Source organism: Dreissena polymorpha, chromosome 8 (genome assembly GCF_020536995.1).
Source record: "Dreissena polymorpha isolate Duluth1 chromosome 8, UMN_Dpol_1.0, whole genome shotgun sequence".
NCBI classification, from domain to species: domain Eukaryota; kingdom Metazoa; phylum Mollusca; class Bivalvia; order Myida; family Dreissenidae; genus Dreissena; species Dreissena polymorpha.
Genome location: NC_068362.1, coordinates 90,571,354 through 90,590,494, shown reverse-complemented (window position 1 = coordinate 90,590,494; position 19,141 = coordinate 90,571,354). Strand labels below are relative to the sequence as shown.

Genomic DNA, 19,141 nt, shown 5'->3' with positions numbered 1-19,141 from the left:
GGCAATTTGTTCTTTACTATAAATATAATACACCTCCGTACAATAAGATTCATTTAGATCATGCTTAACGGTGGTTTATAGAGACATATCATTGGATTACAACCGAAAATTCACTGTTTCAAACACTACAAAATGTTCAGTGAAAAAATCGATAATTTTCTGTGAATTGACGTCGTTTCATGACGTAACGAGGTGATTATTTCAGCAGACATACACAAATAATCAAGGGTATACATAAAATAAAAATAAAATGTGTTAAATTTGGTGGAATATCAATTTTAAGTTACGAGTGATAATATTAAAATAATCGTGAAACGCTCGTGACTAATAATCGATATTTCACCAAATCCAATAAATATCCTCTATATCCTTCTTGCTCAGATGAACTTTGATTGTTTTTATATTTCAAAGTAAGTTATTATTCTTATTCGAGCATATTAAATAGCTCGTTTATAAATGCGGGATGTAACGTCGGTGTTTTAAAGTGTCTATACGACAGAAATCACTTCCCAGAAATGTATAAAAATAAAAATAACTATGTGAATATACCAATTTATCACTTTTCTCAGCTTTCTTGTAATAATATCCCGTCGGAAATCGGGAAAACGGTCGATATAAACCTATTTACGTTGATCGTGTTTTTCGTGTCTTTAAGTGTTTACATGTATATTCGTCCATCGTTGCTTCAAAATAATGTTGTTCGTAATTTTAAGATATAGAAAATGATTTTAAATGATATGTTCATGTATTATTTTCACACTGTTAGCACGTATGTTCAAATAAGTTGCTTTTGTGGTCAAACACCATATTTGTTAAACCATGTCATGAGAAGTAGAAGCAATATCTTTGTGCTGTCAAAATGCTGCCTCCCTTGAGAAAACATCGAGTAATACAACACTTCCCGAAGTAATTCCAGCGGACATTTATTTTGCCAGAACAAGAATTGTATCAGGTGCATCTTGTAGAAATATCCGTCCCATTGGGTCGTACAAATGTTGTCGAAATAAACTTAATTATTATTAGAAATAATCCAGTCGTAAATGCAAAATCGTCTTGAGAAAGAAATCATCTCGTATACGTTGTGAGATCGATATGAGAAAGAAAACTGGTAAGTATGCGTCGTTTACAATAGATATGGCGATGATTTTTATAATATACATTCAAAGGATTGATTAAACCATGCACATGTTTTTGTCACAGTCTATAATCAATGTATTACAATACACACACGTCTATTACTTACCATGCTGTGGAATGTTTGACAAAGGTCCATAAACACTTTTTACCTTGTTTAACAATATGCGCAATGAACCAAACTTACAAGTTCACAGTTTGACAAAGTGATTAATTCTTGTCCGCAAGTCGTTTATTTAAACGATAATAAAATATAATTCGATAGTCGGAAAATTTAATATTGGAAAAAACCGAGTTATAGCGCAACTTATTTTGAAATGCACATGTACCCAAACATTTTTTAAAAGCTTCAAGTTAATGTTTTTTCCTCTCAAGTCCGACAATTTTGACGCATGTATAAAATAAGAGGTACACGCAAAACAAGTTGAAAAAAGTAAAACTTTTTAAATGCAAAACAAATCGAGGCTTATGTTAAAATTACAAAACATACGCAGATGCTGGCGTGCATCACACGTTTACGTGTATGCATGCAAAAATATTATAAATAAAGCAGCATTTCATCTCAAATACGTACTTACTTTACAAGTGGTGTTCTTCAGATTATGCTGGTTCTAAATCATGTAGTGCCTACATCATATATATTATATAGCGTTTATTTAACATCGGTTCAAAGTAAAACATTACTTGAATTCATGTACAGATATTGCCTATCCGCGCTTTTCTATAATGCGTTTGTACATGTTTTCTTCTTAAATAATTCTACCAGATTGAAAATATGTTCTTTTTTTAATGTTAAGATAGCTAAGTGCGATGTTACTTATGTTCTAGTGCATTCTTGAATTGCATGTGGTTATCACCGATGCGTGCAATATTTACCTCCAGAGGAGAGATACGCTGTTGTTTCAATTTAATTCGATACCTTGTATCTAATACAAGTGTCTGATCTCTAACAATACGGAAAATATTAATAACAAATGCCTTAAAACTTAATACATGTAAAACAATACTTAAATCTCGTATTAGCTTTAAACTAGCAACTGCCTCGCTTCGACCGTTTTACTAGTTTACATGGCAAGTCGAACTATTTCTCTATTTTGTTCTAAACTGAAACTTCTGCCCAAACATTTGTTTCGTTTTCCGTGCATAACAAGGAAATGGTTCGTTTCTTTTGTAATTGACTGAAGACCCAATCGGATTTTTTATTCATGGAGATAGAAAGCTGCGTTCCATACACATTGATTATCCATTATTAATGTTGATACTCCGACTATTTGATTATATGTCTTGTCGGAAGAAACTTGTTTGCACGTTCGGAGCAAGTCTGCGTCTGATTCAGACCGGTTGCATTTTGTAATGTTTATTTGAGTGTCGTTCAGTAAAAAGGGCGTTTCATGTATGTGCGTAAAGTGTCGTCCCAGATTAGCCAGTACATTCCGCACAGGCTAATCAGGTACGAGATTTTTCATCTTAACTGTACTTTCGTCAAGAACAGACTTAAATAAAACGAAAACATACCATTTACTTTACACACTTTACTAACATGCATTAAAACCCTTTTTTACAGCGCGGCCAATTTAAATGCATATTTTCTCAAACAGTTGGTGTAGATTGCAATTCATTTATACACTAGTTGTACAATGAAATTGATTTTTATATTTGTAGTAGTATAGATGATATAACTCAATCGAAAACAGTTGAATTAAACGCCATATATTAAGATGCTCGTTCCACGTTCAGATAGATATTAAGGGATATCGTAATTAATCATCGTACTGTTTTGTGAAAAACATATTAATTATAAGCTTCAATTTTGTAATGTTTATGCCAACGGAAAAAATACACACAGAAGAGTTCAATCATTCTTATTGTTCTCCTTAAAAGACCTATTACAAGGTTTGTTTAATGAAGGGTATACATGTGTATCCTATTTGTTCAAAACTGTATATTTCTTCATTAACCAACAAGGTAGACATGTAGTCAGTTATACTACTTATATCTAACTATAATATAGTCAGGAATATATAAATAGGACATGACCTGTACAGTGAACTTTATAAGAACATAGTCGGTGCCATACCAATTATGCCACTGAAAGTAAAATCGAGCAACTATTCTCATCGGTGTAAGTAATAGATGAAGCATTATTAAATCACATAAAAAGTAGGCACAGTAAGCTTTATATCATTCAATATTGTATGTAAACACATAGCTGTATGTTCTAGTCGTTTGTTTCTCGTTTAAAATAGTGTTACTAACACTCGTCAATATTATTTAAAACAAATAAAACCAAGAGAAACTCACTACCGACCTAGTAACACTTTCAAATGTCCTAAAGAAGCTATACAAGTTATCATTTTACCACCGTACGTTGTGTAACAGCAAGAAGAGGATGTTCAGCACATTAAACATGCTATTTATTTTAGCTTCATACTGAGACAACTGGGCTAAATCTATGTTCGTTAAGTGGCGTCTCTCATCCCAGATTAGACTTTGCACAGGGGCGACTCTAGCAACATAAACTGCATTGCACAGGGGCGACACTAGCAACATAAACTGCATTTTCGTGTAAACAAAATTAATCTGATTAACCTGAACGGACTACACAGTATAATTTAGGACGACGTTCTACCCACATGAATTAAAATCTGGCTTCCCAATACGACGCTCATGTTCATTGTTTGTTTTTGTGTTTCAGCGGGTGGACCATCAAGCTTCGAGGTGGGACTGAAGATGTTAATGTCTATGCCTTCAACAAAAGAGTTAAAAAGCGCAGTGAGCAAGAAAATACGCAAACGCAAAGGTGAGTCATTGCTTCACCATCATGACTTTTCCCTTTCATTCAGCATCGTATAATTAACTTAAACAACTATTATTTTTGTTTTAAAGACGCATCATTTCTGAACAACACAAATAAAAAATGCTAATTAAAAGATGTTAATTAATGACGTACATTTAACAAATTATTTTCATTATCATGTTATCAATCAAGATATATTTATTTTGGGACGAGTTAGATAATACGTATCTATTTCTGGTGATTTAAATTTTTATACGATAAGGTGGTTCTATAGTCGATGCATTTCCCCAAAGATCTGTTCCATCGTAATGGTTTCCGGCTCGTTGTGGGTTATCCAATATTATATCTCTTACCAAGTTGGTAGACCACTCGTTCTACCTTAAATGATATCTCGAAGGAGGTTATCGGAACTTGCATGATGTCAAGAGTACTGCGATTCCTAACGCGTCGTTGTTATACACGTGTATCTGCTCACCGCATATAATTAACCATATATTTTCTAAGGCGTCGTTTGAATATGTATACACGCATATAATGTTACATATATATTCTGACCAATGTGTTAAAAACAAGGATAGAAAGGTCAGAAAAAACGTGATGTATACACCACGTTTATGTCGTTAAATATTGTTTTGGAAAAACTTTTTGTGTCATCTTCTCGTGTTGTTTTTTTGCATTGTGAAGATTTAATAATTTTTAATATAATGCACTGGCAACCAGGTAGTGTTTGTTATCAATTCACTATAGGGAAAAACCAAGTCAAACATTATAAAGTAAAAGCTTGGAGTACGCGATTTTGTAACAAATCATAAAAGAAGAGCTGACTTTACGATAAGTAAATGCGTTATGCTAAGACATTAACATAAATCAATGCAGTATTCGAAATTTAATCAAGCGAGTCATTTACGAGTCTTATACGATGAGGAATTGTATCACACCTTTAACGTATTACTATGCACTTACAACGCTTATATTATGCTAAAAATAAACATTTGATTATTGACACAGTACGATTGAGTATTGTTTTATGTCATCAACGTTCATTTTTATACGACACATTTGATACGTGCTTATGCTTTAATTGCATGTACACATTGTATCATTGTTGCATTCATATTTGTTTGCGTATGCTGGTAAATCTAATACGTTTTAATAAACATTGTTGCTATCTAAGTACAAGTTTATGTATTCCTTGCAACAATATAACTCGTTTGTTTAACGATCATGAAAATATATGTCAAAATACAGAGAAATAAGAATAAAGCAGGCATTGCACTTAGGCTAATACAATAGTGTATTAATATATATTACTTCACTAATTAAGCTTTAAACTACAGTAACTGTATATACACGTTTCTACAAAAGCGTTGATGGGTTGATTCATTATGGTAAATAGTTAATTTATTTTCGAAATAATTATTATATGTTGGTACAACATGTCTTTTTTGGATTTACCAAATGTATCTCATTACGCAATATAAAAATAAAAAAAAAGCGTTCAAATGTTGTCAATACTATTCCTGTTATTTGGTTTTGTTTTTCGATATTTTGCATGAAAAGGCTATTATATCGTATTTAGTCACGTTCGACGCTAATGGTACAAGAATGGTTTTACATTAGAGTTACAATCAATATGATGAACTTCTATAGTAGATCCACTAGATCCATATTTCTATTGATAAAGTAGACACAGTTTCAGCTAATGTAATCAAATATTTGAATGTCAAACATTCAAAATCCAAATAATATTTTATGACCAAATACGCCTGTATTCATTACGAACATAATTAATATTACATATTTGTCAAACCGTGGTCTGTATACGAATGATTGCAAATTCAACTCAAACCGTATAACGTTATCGTTTTTTTAAGAAATATTTTTTTTATAAAATTAAATTATTAAAAACTGGAAATATCAATTTTTTTTAAATTGTAACTCATTCATGTGAATATAACAACTGGACGCCGATATTTTATTCATTACACTTTGGGTAAATGAAAAGGAAATTCAAGTGACAAAACTTTTGTGGAGGTGTCGATATTTATCTGTAGTTATCAAGTAAATGAACAATTTACTTTACCAATATATCTTTTTACGTTTGTAATTCTCGAATTTCGCTATCAATTTGTTAAACAACATCAATAAGTCTTGTAAAAACAGCTGAAATGTTTTATATGTCATATGGACAAAAATGAAGATACCTATTTAAACAGCCACTACAAATATTCGCCAATGACGCAAGTGACGCAATTGCAAAAGAAATACGCATAGCTGACACAGTACAAAACATTCTGTCATCTTCTGTCCAACTGTATTGAATTTTATCAGTACCAAGAACAGTTGTTCATGTATATGGTTTCATTTAGCCTGTTGGCTAAGCCAATACTTGGTATATTTGCTTGTGAAGTTTATTTCATTTATCGTTAATCAGATTGACGACTGTTGTTGGATTTCCAATGAAACAGGCATTCTTCATTTTGATATAGCACACATTGCGCAGCAGATGCGCTGTGAAGTTGAATAATTTGACTTTTGTATTATACTTGTCAATGAAGCGAAGAGTATTTTGAGCGCGTTGTACTCAAGAAGTAGTTTTATTTAGATATGTTATAAAAGTGTGTACGCAGTAGTGCAAGGTATCGTAAAATTTCATGGAAAATGACTTAACAGTACCGGTAAGTATATGAACGGCCTAATAACAAAGGGTATACAATAGTGTTTGTTTTCCCAAAATGTACAATGAGTGATTACAAATTATACATACATTTATTCCGCTTCCGACAATGCCATATAGAACAGCGTTTGTTCAATATGTGTAAGTGACGAGTGCGGCTGTTTGATTGAACGTGCACGTAGATTTGGGATTTAGAGTGGATGCGATTTGAATTTCAAGACCAAGCATCAGAAGAGACAATCATTCACAGTAAGTAATGGTTATGATAATAATTACTATCTGAGTCGCGTTCGTGGAAAATTGGGCTTAATGCATGTTCGTAAAGATTCGTCCAATATTAGCCTGCTCATTGCACGCAGGCTTATCAGAGACGACACGTTCTGCGTTTATGGAATTTTTGTTTAAAACAAGTATCTTCTAAACGAAACTCTAGTTAAGGCGGAGCGTGCTTTAAGCTTAGTTTTTTAAGAAGAATACACATATTGTGCAGTTATAGTTAAGTAGTATTATATAAAGTAAAGTCAAAGTAGTGTCATATTGATACCTTTGGGGTTGATGCTTTAATGCATTTGTTGATCGATATTACGTAATCATGGTAGTGGGTTAGAAATGATTATGCTATTTTGAAAAGTTCTGTTTTATTAGAAGTATAATTATTTGTAGACTTGTATGTTAATATAGAGTAAATCGATGTACAAGTCAATAAAGAGCTTATTAATAAGACCAAAAAACATACATGTTTACGCTACGCGAAACTATGCACTATGATGTTAATAGTTGCTTAAGTTATATGTTTTTGTAAGAACGTTTTCCGAGCACAATTGAAGTAGTTTACAAAGTGTAATTGTCATCATGGTCTGATGTGTACTTGTACTTCACCAGGTAACCAGAGCAATTCCGAGATACGTAAATGATTTCACAATGTTGCATATGACGTCAATGAAATAAATACATGGCAAACAGATAAGAAATGGTTTCTGTCAGAACTAACAAGCCTTATAATGGATGTTAACCTGTGCAAATATTTGTTTGCGGTAGAACCAGGTATATAGCACATGAGTTGAACTCCAGCAGAGTTTCCTAATGGTATAGTTTCTTCGAATGACGGTTAACACAATTGAAATGTTTGCATTTAATGCTGTTGATTCAAAATAATGATAGAGTGTAGTTTGAGATTGAACAAATCTGCACAATTTAATTGTTAATTAGTATTTTTATCGCGGATTTAAATTTGAGTACATCAATTTCAACAAGACAATGTGCGTCACTTTTTCAATACATGTGTTTGTCTACAGCACGCAAAACAATTTGTCAAATTTACAACTGTAGCCAAACATTATGTTAAACTCAAATGTGCTCTTCACATGATTTACTAAAACTCTGTAAAAAAGGCCATGTATTACACATTTGTATTGATGTGAAACGCCGGAAGAAACAAGTCCGCCGAAAAACGCACATGCGACATACTGACATCGTTCCAGAATTCAATTACCAAACATTGGTATTGGATTTTCGCAAGATTTCAAATTATATGGATTGCTTGTCAAAAATTGTATTTTTTTTTAAACTCAATGGCGATTTTCGTTGTGTTTTTGTAGACACATATGACACACGGGACACGTATTTCATCGCATGATGATGCACAAACGGAAGACGCATACGTTAAAGTGTTAACTTAATTATGTTTATTTATTTTATTCAGATTACCAGTGTTTCTCTATACGCATTTGAAAAATACACAACTCAAAACTAGTTTACTTAGTATTTAAACCTCACTGTATTTACTGTATTATTTCTGTTATTTGCTTGGTGCTTTTTACAAATGGACTTTGTTTTGCATTTATATGCACAAGATGTGTGAAAAACTATACTGGTAATCGGGCATTTTCCGTTGGTATCTGCACACCTAATATTTAGACAATGATATACGACATATCTGGGAAAAACGTCTATGCTCAGTCCGCTTCCTTTCGCCTGATAGGCGTTATGCGGCCTGTGTCGATTTTTGACATCCGGCTCATCTCCGCCTTAATTATCGTTCATAAAACATATTATAAAATATGTTCTTTCACTTAAATGTTTTAACCAACCTGCTTATATATGCATTCAGATATAAATGTACTGTATGAGGTATTACCAGTGACTAACTATATCTTTGGGACAAATATTCTGACGTTAGTGTTGTATTTTTAACAGTAAATGATGTGTTTTTTTTATCAAATAAGAAGCAACACTGAAATAGGACGAAAACAAATCCCTCTCAGCAGTCAATCGATTTCGTAAATCGTGTTTTTGATCAAAATTGTTTGCATTTGATAAACAGTTTGCCAAGTAATTTATTTAAAATTTAGTATAATTTAACTGGTGTAAGAACACGAAATTGAAGTGCATGTTGTATTTGTTTAGTACACTACGCAAAACTTAACTATTCGCCATCATTCATTTAAGCAATGCCTTTTGACATAATTACATATTCGTTTTAATAAGACCGTGTCCGTAAGTTTCAAGTCGTAAGCACTTGAATTATTAATTAAACAATTGTTTGCGCTAGAAAAGGCGTCCTGCATGATAGCCTTCATGTCATACACTCATTAAATATGACTTACGCGTAGGAAGGTGGAATAAGACCAATTGTAAATAAAGACCCATCAACGTGTAACGACACTTTGTTTATTGGATCATTTAAATAATATTACATGAAATAAAAAGTGCACGTTTTCTATAGAGATTCCTTTGTCTCAAAAACTGCCAGGTTTTCCATTCACACGTTTATTATGTAAACATACTGTTTATTGAGCAATAAATATTAAATAACATGCTTTAAAACATTCGTATTGAAGTACTCATATTCACTTTATTTAAGATGGATAGTTATTCCGTGTTAAACTGTTTAACATATGAAAAAGCTGTTTGCTATTTTAAAGACGGGGCCCAAAATGTGCTTAAGACAAAGTCAGTTCTTTTATATTTCAGCAATACATTAATTTTTAGAGATAAAACTGCGTCGGGAAAATCAAATTATCGTGATGTTTGTTATATTTTATAATACGCATAGGCAAATACTATGAATTGTAAAACAAAATGATAATAGTAAATTAACTTACCCGAATGTCAAGTAGGTAAACATCAAATTTTAGGACTGTTTTCTTTCAATAACTTTTTTATTCAGACATCTACGATCTTGAAACAAAAAATCGAGAGAAGCTTAAAGACCGTAAAGCCGAAAGAGAGTGTTCATATTTAGGAAATATCGATATAAAGTGTCTAACCGAGTGAAAATACAAGTAACCCCGTAGCGAAATATCATCAACACGACGCTATTTTGGATGTCAGTTCAAACTGACCGCACTTAAACATAGTGAGCTCCCGAATACGCATGCACCCATGTCGGTACACTTTAAATCCATTGAACAAGTTAAAAACAACTTAAGCCAATTGCAAATATAGGAAACAATACAACTTATACTAATGGAGTTTTCGAGTGCTAGGTCAATGTTGTCGAGCTATACACAAGTATTGATCGGGATTAAAAACAAAACTAAAACTCACAAAAGCACATGGATACCTAGTAAAATTAACACAATATAAAGTATATTGTATCTACACGGGGAACGCAATAAGACGTAATGATATATAATTTCTGCAATGGTAGATTTCTTAAAGCATAATATTTCGTTCTTCAAACAAACCAGTACACACACTCTCTAATAATAATCATTAATTACGAGACGATGCTCATGTTCATATTAACATACACCGTCATTGATGGTACTGAGCAATACAAGGATTAAAATGATTACCCACATAAAACGGTTGTGTATTGTCAGTTTAAGACAGACTGTATTGTGCTAACTACTTTCCTTGGTTAATATTAATATGGAATGCGATATCCATCTGTAAGCGAACACTATATCGAGTGATATACATATACTAATTTAGAATACATTCGCACGGTAGTTGCCCGGTAATACACATCTGCAAACAATACATTGTTACTCGCACGTAAAATAACTCATATTAACTTGAACAGCAATTTATAACTAAACTCTTTTATGAAAAAGCAACACAAAGGTTTTGTTAAAATTCGTATTTTCAATTTGAAAAAACTACTTGTAATATATATATATTGCTCTGTGTTGATATTGTCTATGATATAACCGTAAGATCAAGCAAAATTGCAAGCATGTGCTTAATATCAAGCAAATGGCAATATAAATCAATCGTTGGCTAACATTCACGTTCACGTATAAGCTTTGGCTTATCTTACCCGCATAACAGCCGTGCTCGTCTGTAAGTTGGTGAATTGTGCATACGGACTAGTTGTATTAACCGACAGTTATAATTGGATAATTGTTCTTCTGCAAGTAAGTACATAGTACACGTACATGCTATATTTTAATTAAGGATATATTTTAATTGTTTCCTGATTCAATGTGTGGGATGGAATAACAATTTTAAAATATAATTGTATCACGGGTATACAATCTGTTAGAATAGTGATAATATAAACAAAAAGAAACCATAGGCAATTCGTTATTATAACATAATTATATGAGAAACACGTGCTCTATATTTCCGTTATACTCGAGTATTGAATACTTTGGGTATACTCGATTGTTTCGTTGTACTGGCAAAGTAATCTATCAGTTCGAAAGACTCGGAACAAAACGCTAGTGTACACATGTGAAGCCATGGGAATTTACGAATTAAATTATATGTCACTGAACGAGAACATTGTTCGACAACTGACTCGAACCCGAGACACCTCGCTCTCAGGGCGAGTGAACTTCCGACTTACTTAACCGCGACGCTACTTGACCTTTCACTTTATACAAAATTATTTAACGCTGAATTCAACAACCACTTATTCTTGTGTTGTTGTTTTTAACAAACGCAGTGCAACAATAAACATTTTCGTTAATATCCAATGGTAAAGAATTAATATGACCGACTTATATCTTAAATCGGACGCCCCACATGGCTACTAAAAGTCCCGAGAATCGAGTATGATTATATACTCGTATAGTAGCAATCATCCCTAATATTGTTTTATTACCGGCAATTTCAATACCACATAGAAAACTTAAGCTTGAATGCATGCATTACCAAAAATAATGGGAAAGTCAATTCAATGGCCGTCAAATAGCACGATGAGGAAGACATTCACACAGATTATACCAAAGCGAACATTTTAAATTAAACGCCATGTTTTAGAAAATTAGTTATTAGTGTTGGTTAATACGTTCGATTGACGCATTTTTTTATATTTTAAAAACGAATTATTTAAAGTGATATTTTGCGCATCTAACAGTATATGCTATGTTGATAGGTGTCTATCGCAACCGTTGTTTATTTTTGGTGTTTTCACTTTATATACACTTATATGTGTTAATACAGCATCAACTTACTAATTTAACAATATCCCGGAAAGAGAAAAATAATGCATTTGAATATCAAGCGTACTATTGTTTTGACAACTGACGACAGAAATGATTCGATGTACGATGTGAATCTAAATTTAGTTTTAATGCAGATTCGTTCATACGACACACGAACACTAACACTGATCTCAATAAAAAGACAGTTTCGCTCGGCTGAGAGGACTGTACAGTCATGTAAAATATATTTTGATACACAACTGGTATCAAGATGAGTTGCAGATAATTGGTCAGTTACCACATTTTAACTAACTCTTTTGGACCTGTTTATTCTTTTCAGCTAAATTAAACAGTGACAAATGCCCATAATATCGCTTAAAACAACAATAAAGCAAAAAGATGTTGCTTTAAAACCCATGTGCGTTAAAATAAAATTCAATTAATGCGCACATGATTGCTTTGCTTTATGTTTGGTAGAATAAACGGACAATGAAACAAAACAGTTGATTATTGTAAATTAAACACTTAACAAACAGTATATGAGAACACAATATATACCGAACACTTCTAAAAAATAAAACACTATGCATTCTGAAACATGAAACAATGGATATGTAAAACATAATCGATGTATTTTCATTTCCAAATCACATATGCGTTCATTTGGCAAAGGCAATACATTAATCTTAAACGATGTAAACGATGATTACAGTTGCGGTTGCTAATAGAGAAACTCTCACAGGTGTATGCGTTTTGTGACTTACACATGCAATTGTTTTGCTTTCTGTGACTTCACTTTTCTCCCAGCGTTATATCTATTAAAACTTCTCATATTATTGCTGCTTCTGTTGCTGCTGCTGCTGCTGCTTCTACTACTACTACTACTACTACTACTACTACTACTACTACTACTACTACTACTACTACTACTACTACTACTACTACTACTACTACTACTACTACTACTACTACTACTATTACTACTGTTGCTGCTGCTGCTGTTGCTACTACTACTACTACTGCTACTACTAATACTTCTACTACTACTACTACTTCTACTACTACTACTACTACTACTACTACTACTACTACTGCTGCTGCTGCTGCTACTACTACTACTACTACTACTACTACTACTTCTACTACTACTACTACTACTACTACAACTACTACTACTACTACCACTACTACTACTACTACTACTACTACTTCTACTACTACTACTACTACTACTACTACTATTACTTCTACTACTAAATCTACTACAACTACTACTACGACTACTACTACTACTACTACTACTACTACTACTACTACTACTACTACTACTACTACTACTACTACTACTACTACTACTACTACTACTACTACTCCAACTACTGCTACTACTTACACATCACTATTTTTATCAATGATCTATATATCTGCTGATGACCATTATTGATAATAATACAAGTATGTTTTTATTGCGTTTGGCATCGTATGGCGTAATTTGATCGACAACGAATGCCAATGACGCCCCGACCGTTATTGCTTTGCAATTAACTTTCTATGGTGATTTGTACAAAATAGTATAGCGAGCTGGTAGGTATACCACTTTCAACAAATAGCTTCCAGACAATTCAGGGAAGTTTCAATCAAATTGTATACGCACTACTTGAAATTTATCACTGGTTTTCTTTATGTAAAAGGATTGTCATGGTTTATTTTTAGTTTATTTTATTATTTAAAAGGGGCCTTTTCACAGATTTTGGCATATTTTGAAGTTTGTCATTAAATGCTTTATATTGATAAATGTAAACATTTGATCTTAAAAGCTCCAGTAAAAAATCAAGAATAAAATAAAAAAAAGGAAAAAAAAAAGTAGCCGGTACTAGGGCTCGACCCAGTGACCCCGGAGTCCTGGAATTCGTCTGAATTAAAAACGCATTAGCCCTCTCGGCTATTCCGCCGGGTCTACAAAATCTAAGTATTGTATACGTTATATAAGCAATCGTCCTAGTTTCGTAAATTTAAACGACAACAACAGATCTCTCCAAATTATTAAATCGTTTCGCGTTGCAACGCGTTATATTTTTTAGGTTTTCAAATCGTCAAAAGATACATATAATGGCTATATTAGACTTTGGTAAATGTTCAGTAATACTGTTTCCTCACAAATATCATAACTAAAACGAAAATTTGCGAATCTGGAACAACTTTTTTCAATTTTGTCAATTTACCAAACCGTGAAAAGATCCCTTTAATATCATACAGAGACAATCAAGAATTTAAGACATTATTTATTTACTGATCTTACATTGTGTTTGATATTTATCCTTGATGCGTTTTTATTTATTTACCGCTGTTGTTGTATCGTGTAATGAAATATCCACAAGAAACTAAAAACTTCAGCATGTATATTTGTATAATAATAAGCAGAATATTGAATTATAGACGGAAAAAGATCATGAAGAGGAATACTAATAACATATTTAACAATAACACGATTTCGTTAATGTTATTTGTGGATTACATTATATCAGGTACTTGGCAGGTTTTATTGAATTGTTACTGTAACTGCGCAAGTATGACGCAAACCGTATTCGAGTGTTTGGCAAACCAGTGTCGTTCAAATGATGGCGAGTAAATCGCTAATGTTGCCAGCGATAAACTGCTAGTTTAATATAACAACATCAAAACACATTGACCAATAAAAAAAAAATAACCATTGCTTTGTTGTTTGTTATCTACTGCGATTATATTGCAATAAAATAAAGTGTTCAGTTTACCTTGGTGTCAATATGGACCTTTTATGGTACCGTGTTGTCCATTTACCATCGTCTGTCAGTCCGTACATGCGTGCTTTTGTGCGTTAATATTTATATTGAATTAACAATTGAGATTGATGTTTGAAATAAATAATATATACTATTGACACTAATAAGCATTAATTGTTTGTATTTTGTATGTGTTTAATGCAATTTTCGTAAAGTAAATAAACAAGACGATCTGAAAGCAAACTCGTTATTGAACGATTTCTTGAGGAATACAAATCGGATAACATGTGTTATTCAAGAAAGCGCACGCAATGCCAGGCGTTATACCTTGCCATATTACGGGAACGCCCCAATACCAAGAATTGATGTCAGATTTATGCCCTGCATGCGATACCATCACGTGATGCTTGACTTACTTATAAGTATGTTAGGCGATCAATCCGCATTGATTCAGTTTGCAACATTGTATGCACGTGGAACCCATGTTATACTTATACTTCATACGATAAATTCAAGTGATTTCTATGTTTGTGTCCATTATTGAGACTTTTCCTATACAAAACAAAGGCTAATCAGGGCCGTCAATTTCCGCTTCTGTTTTTTTTTTCCTTTTAAATTACGTATGTTGTTAGCGAAAATCCAGTTTAGGCGGATGATGTCGTCCCTTATTAGCCTGTGTGGACTGCTAACAAGCTATTCTGTGACGACACTATATGCGCAATCATGAAACTTACTTTTTCCTTAAGGTGGGTTCCCACTGCCGATCCGATCAACTCGATGATCTCGTTCATCCCGCTTGGTCGGTCTTGATCGAGTTGATCTGATCGGCAGTGGGAACCAAGCTCGAATTCGACCCGAGTTATTTTAGATCGCTTTGTACGACTGCAGTACGACCATCACGATCTGGTCGTATGAAGATCTGGTGGCGATCGAGCTGAGGTTCACTTGGTCGAGCTAAGATCGTATAGGGCTCGCTTATAGGTCGAGATGATCGATCGGAAATCAGAAAGATGGTTGAGTGGAAGTCGTGAATGAGTCGTGTGGGGGTCGTGTGTTATCGACAAGAGGACGAGAAGAAGTCGTGTAAACTCCTTTTAGTCGAACTTGTTCGGGTTTGGTCGGGAAATTTCGGTGATCGGGATGATCGAGTTGATCGGATCGGCAGTGGGAACCCACCTTAAGACTCATTTATAAATGTACAGCGATCATGCTTAATGTTTCACATATATATATGTTATTGGCGTCAGACGAAAAACATACATGTCGTCGACTTAAAAAGTACGATTTTCATGGATGAAAATTTCTTCAGACGTTGTTGTTTTTCAAACTGTTACTTGTGTTTAGATGCTGTGTTAATTTTTTATTCAAGTTTATTGCATCACTTGTCTTATATAGTGTAGCCGATCAAACCTTCATTCACGCAAAACTCTTGAAAATGAATTCGAACAAAAGTGTTATATTTTAGGGATACATGTAGTTAAAAATTCTTCGTTGTCGTGATTCATTAGACTTGTTAATGGGGAAAATTAATATTGGATTCGTCACAAAATAACAGACAGACAGACAGACGGGCGGACGGACAGAGATGCGGACAGAGATGCGGACAGTGAGGCGGACAGAGAGGCGGACAGACCGACCGACCGACAGACAGACAGACAGACAGACAGACAGACAGACAGACAGACAGACAGACAGACAGACAGACAGACAGACAGACAGACAGACAGACAGACAGACAGACAGACAGATAGACAGACAGACAGACACAGACAGACAGACAGACGGACAGACACACAGACGGACGGACAGACGGACAGACATACGGACGGACGGACAATTTATTCAGACTTATATACAAGTACATCGTCTTCATACTCAAATATGCACATTATTTTCTGTCACGTAATTAAGTATATCAACATAACACTACTTAACATAAAATGGTCCAATATAAACAAAAATGGTCAAAATACAAATATAAATAAACATAATAAATTGCAATAATACGTAAATTATATCAAAGCCGTAGTGGAATTTTCAAACAGCATTATTTAAAATCATATTTTTTTATAACAAATAGCTGTTTTCATATATTTAAATACATTTTCAATTACTGATTTGTCACATGAAACTAATAACATGTGGAATGAATATGCAGATGGGTTTAGTGTCTTCCATTTGATGAAAAGAGCAATCATCTCGTGATTTCATTCGACACTTTCGATCGGCTTTAACCAATCATAGCGAAGTCGGTGTACACCAAACAGTCATTTTCTATTCCGAAACACGGATGGACAAAAAGAAATGCATTCAATTTAATTGAAAAAATACTTTTAAACCCTAAAAACTATGGTAAAATGAAACACTTACTTTAGTAAAGAATGGTAGAATATATAAATGGCATATTTATGGTAGTTTTCATTTACTGTCGAATATATATTAACAGTTAAATATCTCATCACTTTAAAATTTACGGAAAGCTCTTTTTTCCCCCAACAAATGCACGAGTCCAATTTCCCGATGAACTGATGAATTGTGTGGTTAAGCAACTTTAGATATCTCCCACAGGTCGACAGTGACGTTGTTTATAGGTTAAAGAGTCAATGCGCTACGAGTGATACCATATGTCATCTTTGTAAAGCGGCGAATCGCATTTGCAAACTTCTTTTATTTATTGAATACGGAAGTGTAAGGTGTCGGAATGTCTCGCAACACATCTGAGCTTCATGTATAGCAACTGGTTATACATTAAATTAATACTTTTGTAAGAAACACAATCGATCAGTACGCGGTGAACACGTCATAGAAGTGAGATTTGGGTTCTACTGAGTCGTTCTGGGGGAAAATTGGTCTTAACGCTTTTGCGTAGAGTGCCGCCCCACATTAACCTGTGCAGTCCTCACAGGCTAATCAATGACAAAATTGTCGCTTTAAAATTGATATTCGCTTAGAGAATACATGTTAAACGAAAAATAGCCTACATTGGGAAGTGTCAAAAATGAACCTGTGTAGACTTCACAGGTTAGCATTAGATAATACTTAATGCAAATGCATTAAGCCCCGTGTTCCTTGAGCGATGCTCAATTATATTTAATCGTTGACATTCTACCAGTATAACTATATTACACAATTAATTCAAATACAAAAAAACTGACTGAATGCATAGTAAAAAACCTAGTATGTGTTATATGATATGATGTGTTTTTAAGGATTTTTAATATTAAATTCCTTAGGACAAAAAGCATATTAAATTCCATAGGAAAAAACACATATGGAATGAGAGTTTAGAACCTGCATTTGACTATGAACTTCTCAACTATATTGGAATAATGAACACCAGATACCTATCCGAAGATAATATCGTTTAAGAACCCGTTTGTCTTTGATTGTAATGATTATATTCTATAATATTTACCAGAGCATAAAATTACACCATAACACGATTAAGTGAATAGAATATCGGTTTAGGAAAACATGTAGTCATCCATCACAACGCTTATTGGCAGACTAGCCATGGACTCAAATAGAGAGTGGTTTGTTAACATGAATAATGGTTTCCAAAGGAACGGATTTTGTGTTTTACATTCCAGACCGTAAAGAAAACCAGTTACTTGATAATCGCATAAATAAAAAAAGTGTGCGTCTATGATTATAGCGATAGCGAACACCCTAAGTGCCTTCAGCGCTTTGATCATGTAATGCATTCTGACCACGTAAGCATTTTTGCAACGCGCTCTGAGGTAAGCACGCCATCTAAGGGAGATTCAAGCGGTATGCGCGAAGCGATTAGAAAGGTCATCCAAGGGAGATTCAAGCGCCGTACGCAAAGCAATAAAAAAAGATCATCGAAAGGAGATACAAGCGCTGCATGCGAAGCAATTAAAATTTTAACCAATGGTGATTAAAGCGGCTGTACGCGAAGCAATTAAAAAGATCGTAATGTACAATGCTAAGTATGCTTAATTATTAACATTCAACCATTTAAACTTGAACAACTTTGAGGAAAATAACAAATTGTGACCGAATGCTTAAGAATGTCTTATGAATTTGGGTGATAATTGACACCAGCAACCTTATCAAAAGAGATATTATTGCAAGCAAACGTAAGTCGTGTATTTTAAGACAAATGGCCAATGGCCAATAATATACAGGACAAATTATATAAGGCGACATTTAACCTTCTGCATATAATACAAATTGGGTGACCGTTTAGGAATGGTCCATCCCAAGCATGTTGGTCTAATATGGTTAAAATGCACCCCGAACCTCAAACATTAATCACAAAGCACATAAGTGTATATTGACTTTTACCACATTACACTACAATTTAACGCAAACAGCAGTAAGGAGAATATAATTTTTATTTTACTACATATTAATTACTCAAAAATGTAAT

The 19,141-nt window shown here is 33.6% G+C and overlaps 1 protein-coding gene across 1 annotated transcript in view; it reads left to right on the top strand.

Moving 5' to 3' along the window:
- LOC127841027 (Kv channel-interacting protein 4-like) overlaps nucleotides 1-19,141 on the top strand; it is a 98,369-nt gene that overhangs the window by 9,063 nt on the left and 70,165 nt on the right. The window contains exon 2 of the mRNA XM_052369534.1: nucleotides 3,830-3,934. Coding sequence (XP_052225494.1) covers nucleotides 3,830-3,934 — 105 coding nt within the window. The remainder of the gene's footprint in view (nucleotides 1-3,829; nucleotides 3,935-19,141) is intronic.